The sequence below is a fragment of the Salmo trutta genome, chromosome 9 (genome assembly GCF_901001165.1).
Source record: "Salmo trutta chromosome 9, fSalTru1.1, whole genome shotgun sequence".
Lineage (NCBI taxonomy): Eukaryota > Metazoa > Chordata > Actinopteri > Salmoniformes > Salmonidae > Salmo > Salmo trutta.
Window position 1 is genome coordinate 24,753,037 of NC_042965.1, and position 18,084 is coordinate 24,771,120.

The following is an 18,084-nucleotide window of genomic DNA, read 5'->3' on the forward strand; positions in this document are numbered from 1 at the left end:
CTATACCATATGGCTAGGGGCTACACTAGTTCATTTAGCAGACAAGATTTGCTTAGAATTCCATTACATTATTTTATAGTATGAAGAATACAATTGAACATAGCTCAATGAAATACAAAAGGATATTTTCTCCAAATGATTTCTGAGGGATTTCTGAGGGAGTGCGTACATGCGGCTATTCTGTGTTGAGCGGTTAACAAAGAAACTGAATCCTCCTATATGCTTAATTTATAGTTATTTATGCAACTTTAGTTGTGATTCAAACGTTGGGCTATATGTTTTCATTTTTAATACATTCTAAGGCTGCATGATCTGACCTAATGATGATTTGAAAAAAGTTGCACGAAAGGCATGAGCTCTGCTTAGTTTCTTGCGCAGGCTGTACACAATACATCAGTCTCTCATTCACAATTTGACAAGCACTTGACATGCCTTGATTTTCCTGGCGACATCCCCCTTGTGTGGCTGTAATGCCCCCTAAAAAAATCCATGCCTTTTGCGGCCAATGGCCGTTGTGCCCTTGGGCTGAATATAATCATTATAATTCCCTTCTCCCGGCTGCATGCTCCGAAGCACCTCGCACTCAGATGGCTCTCTCAGATATCTCAATTCTTATTAGCCAATGCCCGTCATGTGATCGGGTCCTTCTCACAGGCATCTCAGCTCCGAAGTAGACTACAAGGGAAGACCGACACATCGGGGACAGTTGTGTGGGATGCGATAGATCCCAAATTAATACAACCACTCGCATCAAAAAAACGTTTAAAAGCAATGAGACTGATGCAACAGATCAGAAAGTTTAGCTTAAAATGTTGATCAGCTATTAGGCTGTTTCTTCACTTTATAAGCGCAGCAATGTACACATGGTAGTAGGCTATAAGCGCAAATGTTCTAAAATGCAATCAATTAGCGGGAAAACACCATTCTCAAAAGTGACTGTAAATGCGATTATGCATGTAATGCTTTATAATAAAGGTGCATTTTTATAGTGAAAATCATGTTCCCCAAACTTGAAGCTCACGCGCCGCTTATGTATGCCAGTTAGGCTCTACACCGGTTGTAAAGCAGATTAATGTGCTTCATATTAAGAAGTTATTTGGCCCCTCTAATTGTAATACAAACCTTATCAAAATATATAGGCCTATGGGCTAGGCTACATGAGGTGTGCAACTATCATTTGAAAAACTCGCAAAAAAAAGACATGCTCTGTTTCTTGCATTACTGCACACAAGCTGGGCATCATTCACAAGATATAGCCAAGATATCACTTGTGAATGATATATATTAATATTGTCACGCATCACACTATTCTTGATTTAATCTTGTCTTTACATATATTATTTAGTATATGTGTGAAATAAGTTTTGATTTAGAATGGACCATTATCATGCACCTGTCTCAGAACAGGGGCAGAGTATAAAAATACTTGTCATCTATACACTTAAATAGCAAATTGAGGACACTTTTCCCGTTGTTCATTATTCACGCCAGCCAGGTAGGCTATACTCTTGTTGCAAAGTAATGTGTTTAATATTAGGAAAGTTGAGAAATAAATATAGTAGGCCTAGCAAATAGAAAGCTGATGGGATCCTCTTTTTAATAGAGTCCATCAAAACTCGGAAATGTTGCGCAACAAGAGCTCATGGGCTCTGATGAAGTGTTTGATTAGATTTTCTAATACATTTGCATTAATGTCAGAGTGATTAGAGGGACAATAGAGTGTTGAGTACCAGGCAGTTAGCAAGTTTGGTAGGCTACTAATGACCATCAGCAGCATCAGAGCTTGGAGAAGCCTAGTTATCGTGACTAAACGGACACGTGGAATTTGACTGCGTCATGACTCGAGACCGCCGGTGTGGCGGTAGTATGGTCACCATAACAGCCCTAGTAGGGGATATAAGGTATCCCATAAAAATAATTGAGAATGCCTACACACTGTGTGTTTGCCTTTAAGAGAATAAGATGGCAGTCTTAATTCATTGATGCAAGTTGCGTTAGTGTTACAGAACCCAGAATTTTCTATTGAATTGAACTTGTCACCCAAACACTTCCTCCGTGGACCTCAGGACGCTGGAGGTGCAGTGATGCTAGAGAGGGAGGCGATTCAGAGGGTGGTAATATCCTGTAACGACTTTGCTGAGGCAGAGAAACGAAGTAAGCACCCCTCACCCTCCATCACTCTCATTTTGTAATATTCCCCAGTGTTTCAAAGTTCAGTGTTGGTACTATAAGTATATATGTATGTCTTTACCCTATAGTACAGTTAATATGAAAATGTTGAGTATGATATTTTCGCTACGCAGAACTGGAGGCCATTACAGCGATCAACTCTGCCATTCGTCATGGAGTAGCAGCAGAGACTATAGAGGAGCTGATAAACCCAGAGGCCCAGCTCCCCATAGTCTACCAGACTGCTGCCAACCTCTACCAGACCGAACTGTTCAGCCTGCAGATACAGGGAGCAAAGGTGACACACACACACACACACACACACACACACACACACACACACATTGTGACGTTACTCTTCTCTTATTTTAAGCTACAGTATAATGTTGTACAGTTGTGGTTGCTGGTTGTCACACCCTAGCTAGGTTGGCCGGTGGGCAGACAGTTGTGCGTGTGTGTCTGGTTGTATGTCCAGTATATGATCACTAATCTCTGGTTGTATCTAACAGGCAGGCCTGGGGCATGAGGAGCTGTCTGTTGCAGTGGAGATGCTGTCTGCGGTGGCCGTGCTCAACGAGGTCCTGGACACCAAAGACCCCCAGGCTGTCACTGAACAGCTTTCTGACTCTCCTCTGGGCTTCAGCAACATGGACCACGACAACCTGCACAGGTAGCTAACACCACCACCACCATCACAACCTGCACAGGTAGCTAACACCACCACCACCATCACAACCTGCACAGGTAGCTAACACCACCACCACCACCATCACAACCTGCACAGGTAGCTAACACCACCACCACCACCACCATCACAACCTGCACAGGTAGCTAACACCACCACCACCACCATCACAACCTGCACAGGTAGCTAACACCACCACCACCACCATCACAACCTGCACAGGTAGCTAACACCACCACCACCACCATCACAACCTGCACAGGTAGCTAACGCCACCACCATCACAACCTGCACAGGTAGCTAACGCCACCACCATCACAACCTGCACAGGTAGCTAACGCCACCACCATCACAACCTGCACAGGTAGCTAACGCCACCACCATCACAACCTGCACAGGTAGCTAACGCCACCACCATCACAACCTGCACAGGTAGCTAACGCCACCACCATCACAACCTGCACAGGTAGCTAACGCCACCACCATCACAACCTGCACAGGTAGCTAACGCCACCACCATCACAACCTGCACAGGTAGCTAACGCCACCACCATCACAACCTGCACAGGTAGCTAACGCCACCACCATCACAACCTGCACAGGTAGCTAACGCCACCACCATCACAACCTGCACAGGTAGCTAACGCCACCACCATCACAACCTGCACAGGTAGCTAACGCCACCACCATCACAACCTGCACAGGTAGCTAACACCACCACCACCATCACAACCTGCACAGGTAGCTAACACCACCACCACCACCATCACAACCTGCACAGGTAGCTAACACCACCACCACCACCATCACAACCTGCACAGGTAGCTAACACCACCACCACCACCATCACAACCTGCACAGGTAGCTAACACCACCACCACCACCATCACAACCTGCACAGGTAGCTAACGCCACCACCATCACAACCTGCACAGGTAGCTAACGCCACCACCATCACAACCTGCACAGGTAGCTAACGCCACCACCATCACAACCTGCACAGGTAGCTAACACCACCACCACCATCACAACCTGCACAGGTAGCTAACACCACCACCACCACCATCACAACCTGCACAGGTAGCTAACACCACCACCACCACCATCACAACCTGCACAGGTAGCTAACGCCACCACCACCACCATCACAACCTGCACAGGTAGCTAACGCCACCACCATCACAACCTGCACAGGTAGCTAACGCCACCACCATCACAACCTGCACAGGTAGCTAACGCCACCACCATCACAACCTGCACAGGTAGCTAACGCCACCACCATCACAACCTGCACAGGTAGCTAACGCCACCACCATCACAACCTGCACAGGTAGCTAACGCCACCACCATCACAACCTGCACAGGTAGCTAACGCCACCACCATCACAACCTGCGCAGGTAGCTAACGCCACCACCACCACAACCTGCGCAGGTAGCTAACGCCACCACCACCACAACCTGCGCAGGTAGCTAACGCCACCACCACCACCACAACCTGCGCAGGTAGCTAACGCCACCACCACCACCACAACCTGCACAGGTAGCTAACGCCACCACCACCACAACCTGCACAGGTAGCTAACGCCACCACCACCACAACCTGCACAGGTAGCTAACGCCACCACCACCACAACCTGCACAGGTAGCTAACGCCACCACCACCACAACCTGCACAGGTAGCTAACGCCACCACCACCACAACCTGCACAGGTAGCTAACGCCACCACCACCACAACCTGCACAGGTAGCTAACGCCACCACCACCACAACCTGCACAGGTAGCTAACGCCACCACAACCTGCACAGGTAGCTAACGCCACCACAACCTGCACAGGTAGCTAACGCCACCACAACCTGCACAGGTAGCTAACGCCACCACAACCTGCACAGGTAGCTAACGCCACCACCACCATCCCCCCTCTCCCCCTGTCTCTCAGGTACGCAGACACTCTGATCAGCCTCAGAGCCGACAGTCTGTCCCGCGGCCTGGAGTTCCTCACCTGGAATGATGTTCAGAAGACCATCGACACAGTCAATCTGCAGGTGCACGAGGAACACGAGCGTAGGTCACATCCTCTTAACTGGTTGCATCCCAAATGCAACCCTATTCCCCCATAGGGGATAGGGTGCAAAGTCCAACCATTTCACTACGGCTGGTAGAATAGTCTGCAGTCTCAAATAAATAAATCCACACACTATAAATCTGAAATGTACATGATGAAGTAGTACTGAGTTCAGTGTCATTATGGTTGTTCATCTGTACTTGGTGCAGTTAAACTCTCCCCTGACGGTCAAACTCTCCCCTGACGGTCAAACTCTCCCCTGACGGTCAAACTCTCCCCTGACGGTCAAACTCTCCCCTGACGGTCAAACTCTCCCCTGACTGTCAAACTCTCCCCTGACTGTCAAACTCTCCCCTGACTGTCAAACTCTCCCCTGACTGTCAAACTCTCCCCTGACTGTCAAACTCTCCCCTGACTGTCAAACTCTCCCCTGACTGTCAAACTCTCCCCTGACTGTCAAACTCTCCCCTGACTGTCAAACTCTCCCCTGACTGTCAAACTCTCCCCTGACTGTCAAACTCTCCCCTGACTGTCAAACTCACTACATGTGCTGTCTGTCTCATTCCCCCTCTAGGTATTATTGCTATATCTGAGATCAATGAGGCACTGAGCTCTGGTGACCCTAACCAGACCCTCTCTGCCCTGCTCCTGCCCACGGCCAAACTGCAGGGAGTCAACCCAGCCATAGCCAAACACTACCACGACGTCCTGCAGAACACCAAGCTAATCATCTGCAAGGTATTGTACTGCCAGCCATTATGAGATCCTACACTGAGTGTACAAAACATGGATTGTGTATGTGTGCCACTCAGAGGGTGAATGGGCAAGACAAAAGATTTAAGTACCTTTTGAATGGGGTATGGTAGTAGGTGCCAGGCTCACCGGTTTGTACGTCAAGAACTGCAGTGCTGCTGGGTTTTTCACTCAGTTTCCTGTGTGTATCAAGAATGGTCCACCACCCAAAGGACATCCAGCCAACTTGACACAACTGTGGGAAGCATTGGAGTCATGGGCCAGCATCTCTGTGGAAAGCTTTCAACACCTTATAGAGTCCATGCCCGATGAATTGAGGCTTTTCTGAGAACAACAGGGGAGGTGCAAATCAATATTAGGAAGGTGTTCCTAATGTTTAGACACTGTATATTCCCTCGAGCAGAGAAATCTTCATACATTTCGAGGACAGAGTGCTACTCAGAGGCTCGGGATCACAGCTGTTGATCAGATCTTACAGATCTAGGTTGCCCTATTCGCTATATAGTGCGTTACTTTTAATCAGCGCCCAGTGCTCTGGTCAAAAGTAGCGCACTATATAGGGAATATGGTGCCATTTGGGACGCACTCTAGATCTGTAACCTAGACTTAATAAGAGGGAGGGCCTGAGACATGAATGAGATGGTCAGTGATTAATGGAAGCATGCTGTAACAGGTCTGTCTGGAGCACAGGTATGAACCTGCCCTCACCTTTTATCTAAATCCTGCTCCTTCTATCAATATGGACCATTTTAAATATTCAGTAAAATGGGAAGTAATTAACAAATGAATGTATGGGAATAGGCCTACATGAATACACTTCATTTGTACTGAAAGGGTATTATTTAGAAGTTGTCATTGTGAACAAGACATAACAGTACATGAAGGTAACTTTGAAGTAGTCGTGTCCTTTTTGGCTCCAACACTGTCTGGTTTCTTAACATCCTCTGGGAGAATTGTTTTTGTCATCACTGTTGCCGCCAGCTGGCTTTTCAGGACATCCTTGCTGATAAAGTACACAAATAAAACCATCAATACTAGAATGGACATGAACCTTTTATGACGGTATAAATGGTCAGCCATTTTGGTAAGGGAGTTGGTAAGCCATCAGATAATGTGTAAAACAATGATTTTTAAGATCTGCACAGTATGTTTGTTAGCTAGCCAGCCAGTTTAAGTGTAGTGATTCCACACATTTTTCAAATGATCTGCCAATATGCCAACATTCCATACAAACAATGCAGTCAATCCACAGCCGTACACTGGCTCAAATCAGTTGATGATAGGACTTAGATGATAGTCTCCCACATGCCTTTTGGCGAACACCAAACATGTTCGCTTATTTTTTTCTGGCCACTCTTCCGTAAAGCCCAGCTCTGTGGAGTGTATGGCTTAAAGTCCTACAGACAAATACGCCTATCATTGTGTTTACTTGATAGCTACCTACACAAATAGCTAACTAGAACAAAGTGTTAATAAGATTAAAAGTCATGAAAAAGATTTAAAAGCAATACAAATAAGTTGTCCAGTAGCCAAAACGGTCCTACAGACAAGTAGCCAATACGCCAAAACTCCACTGTATGTCCGCTGTGGAGTTTTGCAGCTCCTTCAGGGTTATCTTTGGTCTCTTTGTTGCCTCTCTGATTAATGCCCTCCTTGCCTGGTCTGTGAGTTTTGGTGGCCCTCTCTTGGCAGGTTTGTTGTGGTGCCATATTATTTCTTTTTTTTTATAATGGATTTAATGGTGCTCCGTGGGATGTTCAAAGTTTCTGATATTTTTTTATAACCTAACCCTGATCTGTACTTCTCCACAACTTTATCCCTGACCTGTTTGGAGAGCTCATTGGTCTTCATGGTGCCCCTTGCTTGGTGGTGCCCCTTGCTTAGTGGTGTTGCAGACTCTGGGGCCTTTCAGAACAGGTGTGTGTGTATATATACTGAGATCATATGACACTTACATTGCACGCAGGTGGACTTTATTTAACTAATTATGTGACTTCTGAAGGTAATTGTTTGCACCAGATCTTATTTAGGGGCTTCATAGCAACGGAGGTGAATACATATGCACGCACCAGTGTTCCTTTCTTTTTTTCATTTCACTTCTTCACCAATTTGGACTATTTTGTATATGTCCATTACATGAAATCCAAATAAAAATAGATTTAAATTGCAGGTTGTAATGCAACAAAATAGGAAAAACGCCAAGGAGGGTGAATACTTTTGTAAGGCACTGTATGTCCTGAAAAGTTGTCTGGTAGTCATTCTAATCACATTAGTGCACGTTAGCAACAACCATCCCAGTATAGGGATACCGATCCTGTAGAGGTTATTAACTAGAATATTATCACTGATTGACATAGACTGTACCAAAGCTAGCCAAAGTGCAATTTTTCTGGTTGAAGTGTTTTATGTATAATGCAGTGGATTTGCGATGATGACACAAACATTATATTAAGCAGGACATTCATACGAGCTTTACAGTCCAATTATAATCTAGAAGTAGTGTGAAATGCAGTCAGTCATAAGAATGGCGGGAACCCATTTACCGGGATTTCCCACCCAAAACCACTCTCTTTTCCCGGGATAAATAACTGCGAGAAACCGGTAAATTATAATAAAATATTTATATTAATAGCATAGCCTGAAATGGATTATATGTTATTATTATATGCAATGTCTACATCTGGCTTCACTACAACCTCTGCATGATGAATCAACACTTAGGGTGGGGACAGACCCATCTCAGTATGGAGTGCAGTTCACAATTCATGTTAACCTATCATCTCATGGTCACAATTCTTTTCTTTCTTGTGACAGGTAGGCCTACATTTGCTGCAGCATAACCTATACCACAGTAATATAAAGACCGAATGCGTGTCTAATTTACCCAACTCCATCTGGCTTTCGAGGGTCACCTTGTTTTTTAATTGTAAAAATATTTTTTTTATTGCAGCTGCAGAGTTTTTTAAAACGGTCTGTTACTCGAATATTGTTGCTTTAAATCGGTGCACGCATTAGCCTTCTTTCCAACGCGCGCGCGCACACACACACACACACACACACACACACACACACAGAGAGAGAGAGTCTCTACACCGGAACAGCAAGTCTCTGAGGTGTCCTTCTGAGCGAAACAAAGCGTATTCTGGAGGTGGTTGTCCTGGACATGAGCACACACAGGAATGGGTCCAGACAGCTGTGGAAGCAGCACAGACACACTGCAGCACTGGAGTACACATACATCCCGTCCTCTCCACTGGTGGACAGCCTCACATAGTGGGCAATATGGAGGACGCCGCTGGGAGCAAAACACATGGTGAAGATGAGGAAGACCAGTGTACTGACTCTGATGAAGGGTGTCCAGTCGAGGCCTGAGTGACCCAGGTGCCACACCACTGCCACATGGGTCCAGGCACAGGTCACAAATGGCACGAGGAACCCTAAACAGACCAGTGTCAGCCTGTAGGGCACCAGCAGGGCATGGGAATCCTCCTCCAGGGGCAGTATGTCATGGCAGGTGATGAGGCCCATACGGGGCAGAAAGAAGCTCTGCCTCACCAGGAGCTCTGGTACCACAGCTGCTCCAAACAGGCCCCACATGCCCAGGCTTGCCCCCAGCGTCCAGGCCTTCTTGGGCAGCTGACTGTAGAGGAAGGGCCTCACCACGGCCAGGTAGCGCTTCAGGCTGATGCACGCGATGGTGTGGGCAGAGCAGTAGACGTTGCAGTAGAAACAGGCGGTGACGGCGCGACAGGCCGCCTCGCCGAACACCCAGTTGTTTCCGTTGAGGTGGTAGTGGATGCGGAGGGCCAGGGAGAGCAGGAGGAGCAGGTCGGAGAGGGCCAGGCTCAGGTAGAGGACAGCCATGGAGTAGGACCTGGCCCGGAGCCTCAGGAAGGCCAGGATGAAAACGTTAGAGGGGATGCCCACTGCCATGGCCAGGAGATAGGCTGAGGGGATGAGCCTGGTGCTGAGGAGCCCCGTGGTGTAGGCTGCTGCAGGGTCCTCCAGCCTCACGTCCAGCCCAGGGGCCCCAGGGGACAGTGGGACCAGGCTGGGGGGCCCCGTCTCAGCTGTACAGTTGGGCTGGTATCCCCTGCCGTTGAACGTCTTTGGTTTCAACACATCTGGGACCATTCTTTTTGTCTTGAGTTTCTCCTCTGTTTGTGGTAAAATAGGGGGAAGAATATTTCCATAGATTTTAATTCACATGAGAGGTTTTATACTTTGCATACATAGTCATGAAACACAGTATAAAATGGAAATGACGTTTTAAAGTTAGTTATCTCAAGATTCTGTTTAAAACATGTATGATGATTTAGACTTCATCATACATGTGACCAAATGTGACAGTACACTGGGGGAAGAGTGAATCTCCATGTGTATATTGTCAAGCTGAAGACTTTCTGGCATAACATTTGGTTAGAGAAAACATGTCTTGTTTTCCTGTTTTAGGGGAAACGGAACTGTTCAACCCAGCCTAAAGATCTGACAATAAACAGCTTTACCAAGTGGATAAAAAGTCCCACATGTAATATGGAATTCCAAGGTTAAGGTTCTTAGAGGTTCTATAAAATCCTAATGAGAAATGTAAAAAGAAAGTGACTTACCATTGTCCTGGAAAGATAGTCCTACCAACAGACAGAAGAGAATCCCAGATAGTAGGTTTGCCATGTCTTTCTCCTATCTCCTCCACGTTATTATTCCAACTCAAAGTCCTCTAGTTCTTCAGTAGACCTGCTATAGGCTAGTTGTCTACTAGCAGGATCAACAACTAGCAGGATCAACTGGCCATCCAGACTGCTGGTTCACATGGTCAGACAGGCTACTGTACAGTAAGTCCACACTCCGATAGTGTTAACACTGAACCATCAGGCTGTATGCATTTTGTGTGTGTATTTTTTTCATGTCCAGGCCTGAAACTGAATTCCTGATCTCTGTGTCAGCAGCTATTTGCTGATTCGTTGTAGTGGGAGGAGACATTTGTTGCAGCGGGAGGAGACACCCTAATAGTTTACAGTTTGTTCATTTCTCACTTTGGTTTTTTCCCTTAGTGTTCTATTATGCCATTCCCAGGAAGACCTTTGGCTGTTTCAATGTTATGGGTTTATTGTGCAAGTTTCTGTGACTGAAGATGTTCTTGACTAAAAAAATGACTAGCCTAATGTTACAGTAACAAGATTGACTGCATGTCCTAAAGCTATCCATATACTGTACGGTCAGTGGGTTCATGTTTTCCCTTGACTTCCTTCCTGCCTTTTGTGTGGTTAGGGAGAATAAATGTTCAGTGAGGTTTTTCTGCTATTTTAGGTGGTGTTTGTGTTTGAGCCCCATGACCAATGTTGTGGACTGAGCTGAAGATGTTTTGGCCACTAACTAACAATCCGTGTTTTAACATTTTCCTTCAGGTCTTACCTCTGGACACAGAGGAAATGGTAGAGCTTCTTGTTCATGCTGGCGCTGTTTTCGTAGCTGTTAATATGCTTCATACCTGGGCTTCAAATACTTTACAAATACTTTATCTGTGCCTGTTTGAGCTTGCCTGGCCTAATAAACCAATAGGAAGACCCTGTCCATTTGGCCTGAAGTGCTCAAACTACACTGCTCAAAAAAATAAAGGGAACACTTAAACAACGTAACTCCAAGTCAATCACACTTCTGTGAAATCAAACTGTCCACTTAGGAAGCAACACTGATTGACAATACATTTCACATGCTGTTGTGCAAATGGAATAGACAACAGGTGGAAATTATAGGCAATTAGCAAGACACCCCCAATAAAGGAGTGGTTCGGCAGGTGGTGACCACGGACCACTTCTCAGTTCTTATGCTTCCTGGCTGATGTTTTGGTCACTTTTCAATGCTGGCGGTGCTTTCACTCTAGTGGTAGCATGAGACGGAGTCTACAACCCACACAAGTGGCTCAGGTAGTGCAGCTCATCCAGGATGGCACATCAATGCGAGCTGTGGCAAGGAGGTTTGCTGTGTCTGTCAGCGTAGTGTCCAGAGCATGGAGGCGCTACCAGGAGACAGGCCAGTACATCAGGAGACGTGGAGGAGGCCATAGGAAGGCAACAACCCAGCAGCAGGACCGCTACCTCCGCCTTTGTGCAAGGAGGAGCAAGAGGAGCACTGCCAGAGCCCTGCAAAATGACCTCCAGCAGGCCACAAATGTGCATGTGTCTGCTCAAACGGTCAGAAACAGACTCCATGAGGGTGGTATGAGGGTCCGACATCCACAGGTAGGGGTTGTGCTTACAGCCCAACACCGTGCAGGACGTTTGGCATTTGCCAGAGAACACCAAGATTGGCAAATTCGCCACTGGCGCCCTGTGCTCTTCACAGATGAAGCAGGTTCACACTGAGCACATGTGACAGACGTGACAGAGTCTGGAGACACCGTGGAGAACGTTCTGCTGCCTGCAACATCCTCCAGCATGACCGGTTTGGCGGTGGGTCAGTCATGGTGTGGGGTGGCATTTCTTTGGGGGGCCGCACAGCCCTCCATGTGCTCGCCAGAGGTAGCCTGACTGCCATTAGGTACCGAGATGAGATCCTCAGACCCCTTGTGAGACCATATGCTGGTGCGTTTGGCCCTGGGTTCCTCCTAATGCATGACAGTGCTAGAACTCATGTGGCTGGAGTGTGTCAGCAGTTCCTGCAAGAGGAAGGCATTGATGCTATGGACTGGCCCGCCCGTTCCCCAGACCTGAATCCAATTGAGCACATCTGGGACATCATGTCTCGCTCCATCAACCAACGCCACGTTGCACCACAGACTGTCCAGGAGTTGGCGGATGCTTTAGTCCAGGTCTGGGAGGAGATCCCTCAGGAGACCATCCGCCACCTCATCAGGAGCATGCCCAGGCGTTGTAGGGAGGTCATACAGGCACGTGGAGGCCACACACACTACTGAGCCTCATTTTGACTTGTTTTAAGGACATTACATCAAAGTTGGATCAGCCTGTAGTGTGGTTTTCCACTTTAATTTTGAGTGTGACTCCAAATCCAGACCTCCATGGGTTGATAAATTGGATTTCAATTGATTATTTTTGTGTGATTTTGTTGTCAGCACATTCAACTATGTAAAGAAAAAAGTATTTAAGATTATTTAATTCATTCAGATCTAGGATGTGTTATTTTAGTGTAACCCTTTATTTTTTTGAGCAGTATATTTTAAATGATTTTGTATTTGAACCCAGGTATGATATATTTAGCTGTTCCTTTGGAATGCCAACTGTACATGTGCTGTCTTGGATAGTATTTGGAAAAAGAACATTCAGTTAGGGCTCAATCCTAACTTGAGATTTGTGGTCCTAACTCAAGCGCTAAAATTACAGCAAAGTTCTAATTATGTGTGAACATCTCAAGCTAGAATTTGGCATTGCTTTGTTTGTTTTTGTTCGTGTGGTCTACCACTCTGAAAAGCAGAGATTGACTCAGTGTGTGTCTGTGACTCCAGAGCTCGGGGGATGAGTCTGCTGTGCTGTGGCTCAACCAGATCCAAGAAGGCATACACACAGCCAACCAAGATGAAGAGGAAGCTCTCACATGTAGGCACACCATGCTCACTCACAGCCACATGCTCTAAACCATTAACAATAAGTTCTTAGAAGTTCTTCACCATTCAAATGTCTTAACTCTAGCCACTGGATAAGAATGTCTGCTAAATTACCAAAATGTAAACTGTTCCTTTGTGTGTTTCATCTGTGGCAGTGGCTGGAGCAGTGGCAGACATCAACAGGGAGGTGGCGGCGGGAGACTCCCAAATCACCCTGCAGGCCCTCCAATCACCCCTGCCAGGGCTGAGAGGGGTTCTGTCTGAGTGTGCAGACACCTACCAGACACAGCTGAGCCAGCGCCAGGACCTCAAAGTTACTACTGGTAACTTGGCATACAATCTGCTTTATAAATCAGTTTATTACTCATTTGTACACCTACACTGTAACAGACTAAAGAAACATTTATGGATGTTTGTTCTCTCGTCAAGACACTCTCACACAATTCAAGACATTACCCTCCCAACTTGCCTTAACGTGTAACTTCAAATGCTGGAAATTAGGAGGGTCTCAGGTTAGGATTCATCCCTGTTCAGGATTCCTCCCTAAATGTATGACGTGTTGTTTCCTCTGCAGCAGGCAGCAGTGAGAGTGTGTGGGTGAAACACCAGATCAAGAGAGGTTATGACTACTACTACAATCTGGAGAACAGAGAGGGAACCTGGGAGGAGCCAGAGGACTTCACACACAACAGCACACAGCTCAGCAGAGAGGAAATACAGGTACATACACACCTGCTTGTATGTTGGAGAAATACCTTTCTACATTATTATTGATGAAAATATGTTACTTAAAACGTTGGGACAATGTACAAATAACATTCTCATACTAAATTACACTTCACCATAGACCACGTAACATGTTATAAGTCATGTATAATGCATTACAACACTAGAAGTGTATTCATGTGTGTGTCCCCTGGTCAGAGTGTGGTTGGAAGTGTGACAGCGGAGTATAACAGGGAGCAGTTATGGTTGGCCAACGAGGCCCTGGTAACTCAGCTACAGGCTCGGGTTAGAGGTTACCTGGTGAGGAGAGCTCACGCCCAGAGACTGGACTTCCTACGGCAACAAGAACCACACGTGGTCCGACTACAGGTACTATACTGTGTCATATGTTCTACACCGACCGGTTTATTAAGTCAAACACAAATGTAATATCTACAGTTAACATTCACGTACTGCTTTTGTAGTTTACTCACAAATGCTGTAAACACACATGGACAGAGCTGGTTCTGGTTTTGATTTCCTCATGTTTATATATAGGCCTCCTGGAAGGGCTATAAACAGAGGAAGATATACAAAGACCGAATGAATGTACTACAAAGCAACGTGGGGACTGTCGTCAAGGTAATGAGTTTTGGGGCTGTGAGCATTATTGGTAAGAGAGAACATTAATTTGAAATGGTGAAAAAGCAAGTATCAATTTTCAGGAGACTCATCTCAAATTAAAACACAGTTACCCGTTGCTGACATTGTTGTATTCTTCCTGGTCCAGCTTCAGTCGTTTGTTAAAATGTGGAGAGCCAAAAGTAAATACTCTCAAAGACTGCAGTATTTCAAAGACCATGTGAGTAACAAAGCACCTACATTACAAATAAGGAGTTATGTCATGTATTCATATTATATCATATTATTCATCAGTGATATTTGCTGAAGCTTGATTACCTTCTGTCTTGTTTGTATGTTCAGGAGAAAGACATAGTGAAGATCCAGGCTTTCCTCAAGGCTAACAAAGCCAGAGAAGACTACAGAACACTCAGTGAGTTCGGACAGCATTTAATACGTCACACATTTTTAAAGAAGTCACAGTTTCAGACAGAGAAGGAACTACCTGAACCTCTCCGATACAATTGCAATGTTCATCTTTTTAATGCTTTTATGTCTGTCTGTGTCCATCTTTCTCTTTGTCTGTCTGTGTGTCTGCCCTGTAGCCGGGGCTCAGGACCCTCCTCTGTCGGTGGTGCGTAAGTTTGTACACCTGCTGGAGCAGAGCAGCCTGGACCTGCTGGAAGAACAGGAAGTGACACGGCTTAGGGAGGAAGTGGTCACTAAGATCCGGTCCAATCAGCAGATGGAGAAAGACCTCAACCTGATGGACATTAAGATTGGCCTGCTAGTCAAGAACAGGATCACCCTACAGGTGACATTTTATAGTTTTACACACCGAGGGAACACGACTGACAAAACAGTGCTTTTCAACACAGCTGAGAAACGATGCTTATTCACAGCAGTCCTGCTACAGTTTCCAGAGCCATTCCCCTTATGCTGCTGATAACAACTGTTTCTGGAGATAGCGCTTAGTCTACAATAGTCATAGGCCTGCTCAGATACTTGGTTAATGCATTCCTCTTCCCTGTCTTTCTTAAAGTTATCACTGATCTAACACAACTGTATAGGAGAGCAGGGCTTTTTTCATGCTGCCTACTGTCCATCTTCCCAGGATGTGGTTTCCCATAGTAAGAAGCTGACGGTGAAGAAGAGTAAAGAAGAGCTGGCTGCAGGGGACAGGCAAGGCATCAAGGCACTGAGCAAAGACAAGAGGAAGAAACTAGAGGCTTACCAGCACCTCTTCTACCTGCTGCAGGTGAGTTCGAAACACAGAACACACTAAGACACACGCACACACGCATTCACACACACACACACACACACACACACACACACACACACACACACACACACACTTTTACCTCAATCTCCTCTCCACAGACCAACCCTTCATACCTGGCCAAGTTGATCTTCCAGATGCCCCAGAACAAGTCTACTAAGTTCATGGACACAGTGATCTTCACCCTGTATAACTACGCCTCCAACCAGAGAGAGGAGTACCTGCTGCTCAAACTCTTTAAGACCGCTCTGGAGGAGGAGATCAAGTGAGTGGAACTTTCACCTGTCCCAAATCGTACACCTCCCTTATACAGTTACTACAGATGGTCTATTATTTATTTGCACTCATGATAAGGCAACGATGTACAGTAGCACTGTTGAGTGCAACAGACAGTAATCCACATGACCTCCTACTTCATAACTCAAGGATCCTCTCAATCATATACAGTATTATATATAAGTTGTCTGATGTTTCCTGAATATAAAGGAATAATATGGTTGCATGATAAAATGTGTCTCTCTTGCTCTCCCTCAGGTCCAAGGTGGATCAGATCCAGGACATCGTGACTGGGAACCCCACGGTCATCAAGATGGTGGTGAGCTTCAACCGTGGAGCCCGTGGTCACAACACGCTGAGGCAGCTGCTGGCACCTGTGGTCAAGGAGATCATCGAGGACAAGGGCCTGGGCATCAACACCAACCCTGTGGAAGTGTACAAGGCTTGGGTCAACCAGCTGGAGACCAACACTGGAGAGGCCAGGTGGGGCACACACACAGACAGTTGTGTAAAAATACTTTAAAGTACTACTTAAGTAGTTTTTTGGGGTCTGTACTTTACTATTTATATTTTTGGCAACTTTTACTTCACTACATTCCTAAAGAAAATTGTAATTTTTGACAACTTTTTACTCCATACATTTTCCCTGACAACCCAAAGTACTTACCTTTTGAATGCTTAGCAGAACAAGAAAATTGTGAAATTCACGCACTTATCAAGAGAACACGTGGTCATCCCTACTGCCTATGGTCTGGCGGACTCACTAAACACAAATGCATCTTTTGTAAATAATATCTGAGTGTGGGAGTGTGCCCCTGGCTATCTGTAAATAATGTCTGAGTGTGGGAGTGTGCCCCTGGCTATCTGTAAATAATATCTGAGTGTGGGAATGTGCCCCTGGCTATCTGTAAATAATATCTGAGTGTGGGAATGTGCCCCTGGCTATCTGTAAATAATATCTGAGTGTGGGAGTGTGCCCCTGGCTATCTGTAAATAATATCTGAGTGTGGGAGTGTGCCCCTGGCTATCTGTAAATAATATCTGAGTGTGGGAATGTGCCCCTGGCTATCTGTAAATAATATCTGAGTGTGGGAGTGTGCCCCTGGCTATCTGTAAATAATATCTGAGTGTGGGAGTGTGCCCCTGGCTATCTGTAAATAATATCTGAGTGTGGGAGTGTGCCCCTGGCTATCTGTAAATAATATCTGAGTGTGGGAGTGTGCCCCTGGCTATCTGTAAATAATATCTGAGTGTGGGAGTGTGCCCCTGGCTATCTGTAAATAATATCTGAGTGTGGGAGTGTGCCCCTGGCTATCTGTAAATAATATCTGAGTGTGGGAGTGTGCCCCTGGCTATCTGTAAATAATATCTGAGTGTGGGAGTGTGCCCCTGGCTATCTGTACATTTTAAAAACAAGAACATGGTGCCGTCCGCTTTGCTTAATATAAGGAATTTGAAATGATTTATACTTTTACTTTTGATACTTAAGTATATTTTAATAATTCAATTTACTTTTGATACTTAAGTATATTTATAACCAAATACTTTTAGACTTTTACTCCAGTAGTATTTTACTGGGTGACTTTCACTTTTACTTGAGTAACTTTCTATTAAGGTATCTACATTTTTTACTCATACTTTTTCTACCACTGCACACAGACACATACAATCACACATGCGTACACTCACACAAACATACACTGACCTCAATGTTGTCCTACCTCTCTCAGTAAACTGCCTTACGAGGTGACCCCGGACCAGGCCATGTCACACGAGGAAGTACGTGCCAAGCTGGAGTCCTCCAGTCGGGCGCTGCGGACAGCCACAGACAAAGTGCTCAACTCCATCGTGTCGTCACTGGACAACATCCCGTAAGTCTAAGGCCTGGTTGGAATTCTTAAAAAATGCGTCCTTTTTCCTTCCCTGCCCTGGTCAAAAGTAGTGCGCTACAAAGGGCATAGTGTTCCATTTG

At 45.8% G+C, this 18,084-nt stretch overlaps 2 protein-coding genes across 3 annotated transcripts in view; one reads left to right on the forward strand and one right to left on the reverse strand.

The window, feature by feature from the left end:
* Positions 1-18,084, forward strand: part of LOC115200273 (ras GTPase-activating-like protein IQGAP1) — a 73,414-nt gene that overhangs the window by 36,250 nt on the left and 19,080 nt on the right. For both annotated transcript variants that reach the window (XM_029763209.1, XM_029763210.1), the window contains exons 11-27: positions 2,067-2,154; positions 2,304-2,467; positions 2,679-2,839; positions 4,792-4,916; positions 5,492-5,655; positions 13,130-13,220; positions 13,384-13,551; positions 13,803-13,948; positions 14,153-14,323; positions 14,492-14,575; positions 14,724-14,795; positions 14,918-14,987; positions 15,160-15,368; positions 15,669-15,812; positions 15,938-16,101; positions 16,371-16,595; positions 17,843-17,983. In XM_029763209.1, the coding sequence (XP_029619069.1) occupies positions 2,067-2,154; positions 2,304-2,467; positions 2,679-2,839; positions 4,792-4,916; positions 5,492-5,655; positions 13,130-13,220; positions 13,384-13,551; positions 13,803-13,948; positions 14,153-14,323; positions 14,492-14,575; positions 14,724-14,795; positions 14,918-14,987; positions 15,160-15,368; positions 15,669-15,812; positions 15,938-16,101; positions 16,371-16,595; positions 17,843-17,983 (2,387 nt within the window). The remainder of the gene's footprint in view (positions 1-2,066; positions 2,155-2,303; positions 2,468-2,678; positions 2,840-4,791; positions 4,917-5,491; positions 5,656-13,129; positions 13,221-13,383; positions 13,552-13,802; positions 13,949-14,152; positions 14,324-14,491; positions 14,576-14,723; positions 14,796-14,917; positions 14,988-15,159; positions 15,369-15,668; positions 15,813-15,937; positions 16,102-16,370; positions 16,596-17,842; positions 17,984-18,084) is intronic.
* On the reverse strand, positions 8,055-10,556 carry LOC115200276 (proteinase-activated receptor 3). Its single transcript, XM_029763215.1, has 2 exons — positions 10,278-10,556; positions 8,055-9,827 (listed from the first exon to the last, which is right to left on the reverse strand). The coding sequence occupies exons 1-2, from the start codon at positions 10,339-10,341 to the stop codon at positions 8,758-8,760; spliced, it is 1,134 nt and encodes a 377-aa protein (XP_029619075.1). The 5' UTR covers positions 10,342-10,556; the 3' UTR covers positions 8,055-8,757.

What these genes read in the sequence shown, in the direction of transcription:
- LOC115200276 (XM_029763215.1), bottom strand. Translation starts at nt 10,341, where the DNA reads ATGGCAAACCTACTATCTGGGATTCTCTTCTGTCTGTTGGTAGGACTA. An exon ending in ACTATCTTTCCAGGACAATG is followed by an intron (nt 9,828 to 10,277) that starts GTAAGTCACTTT and finishes TACCACAAACAG; the next exon opens with AGGAGAAACTCAAGACAAAA.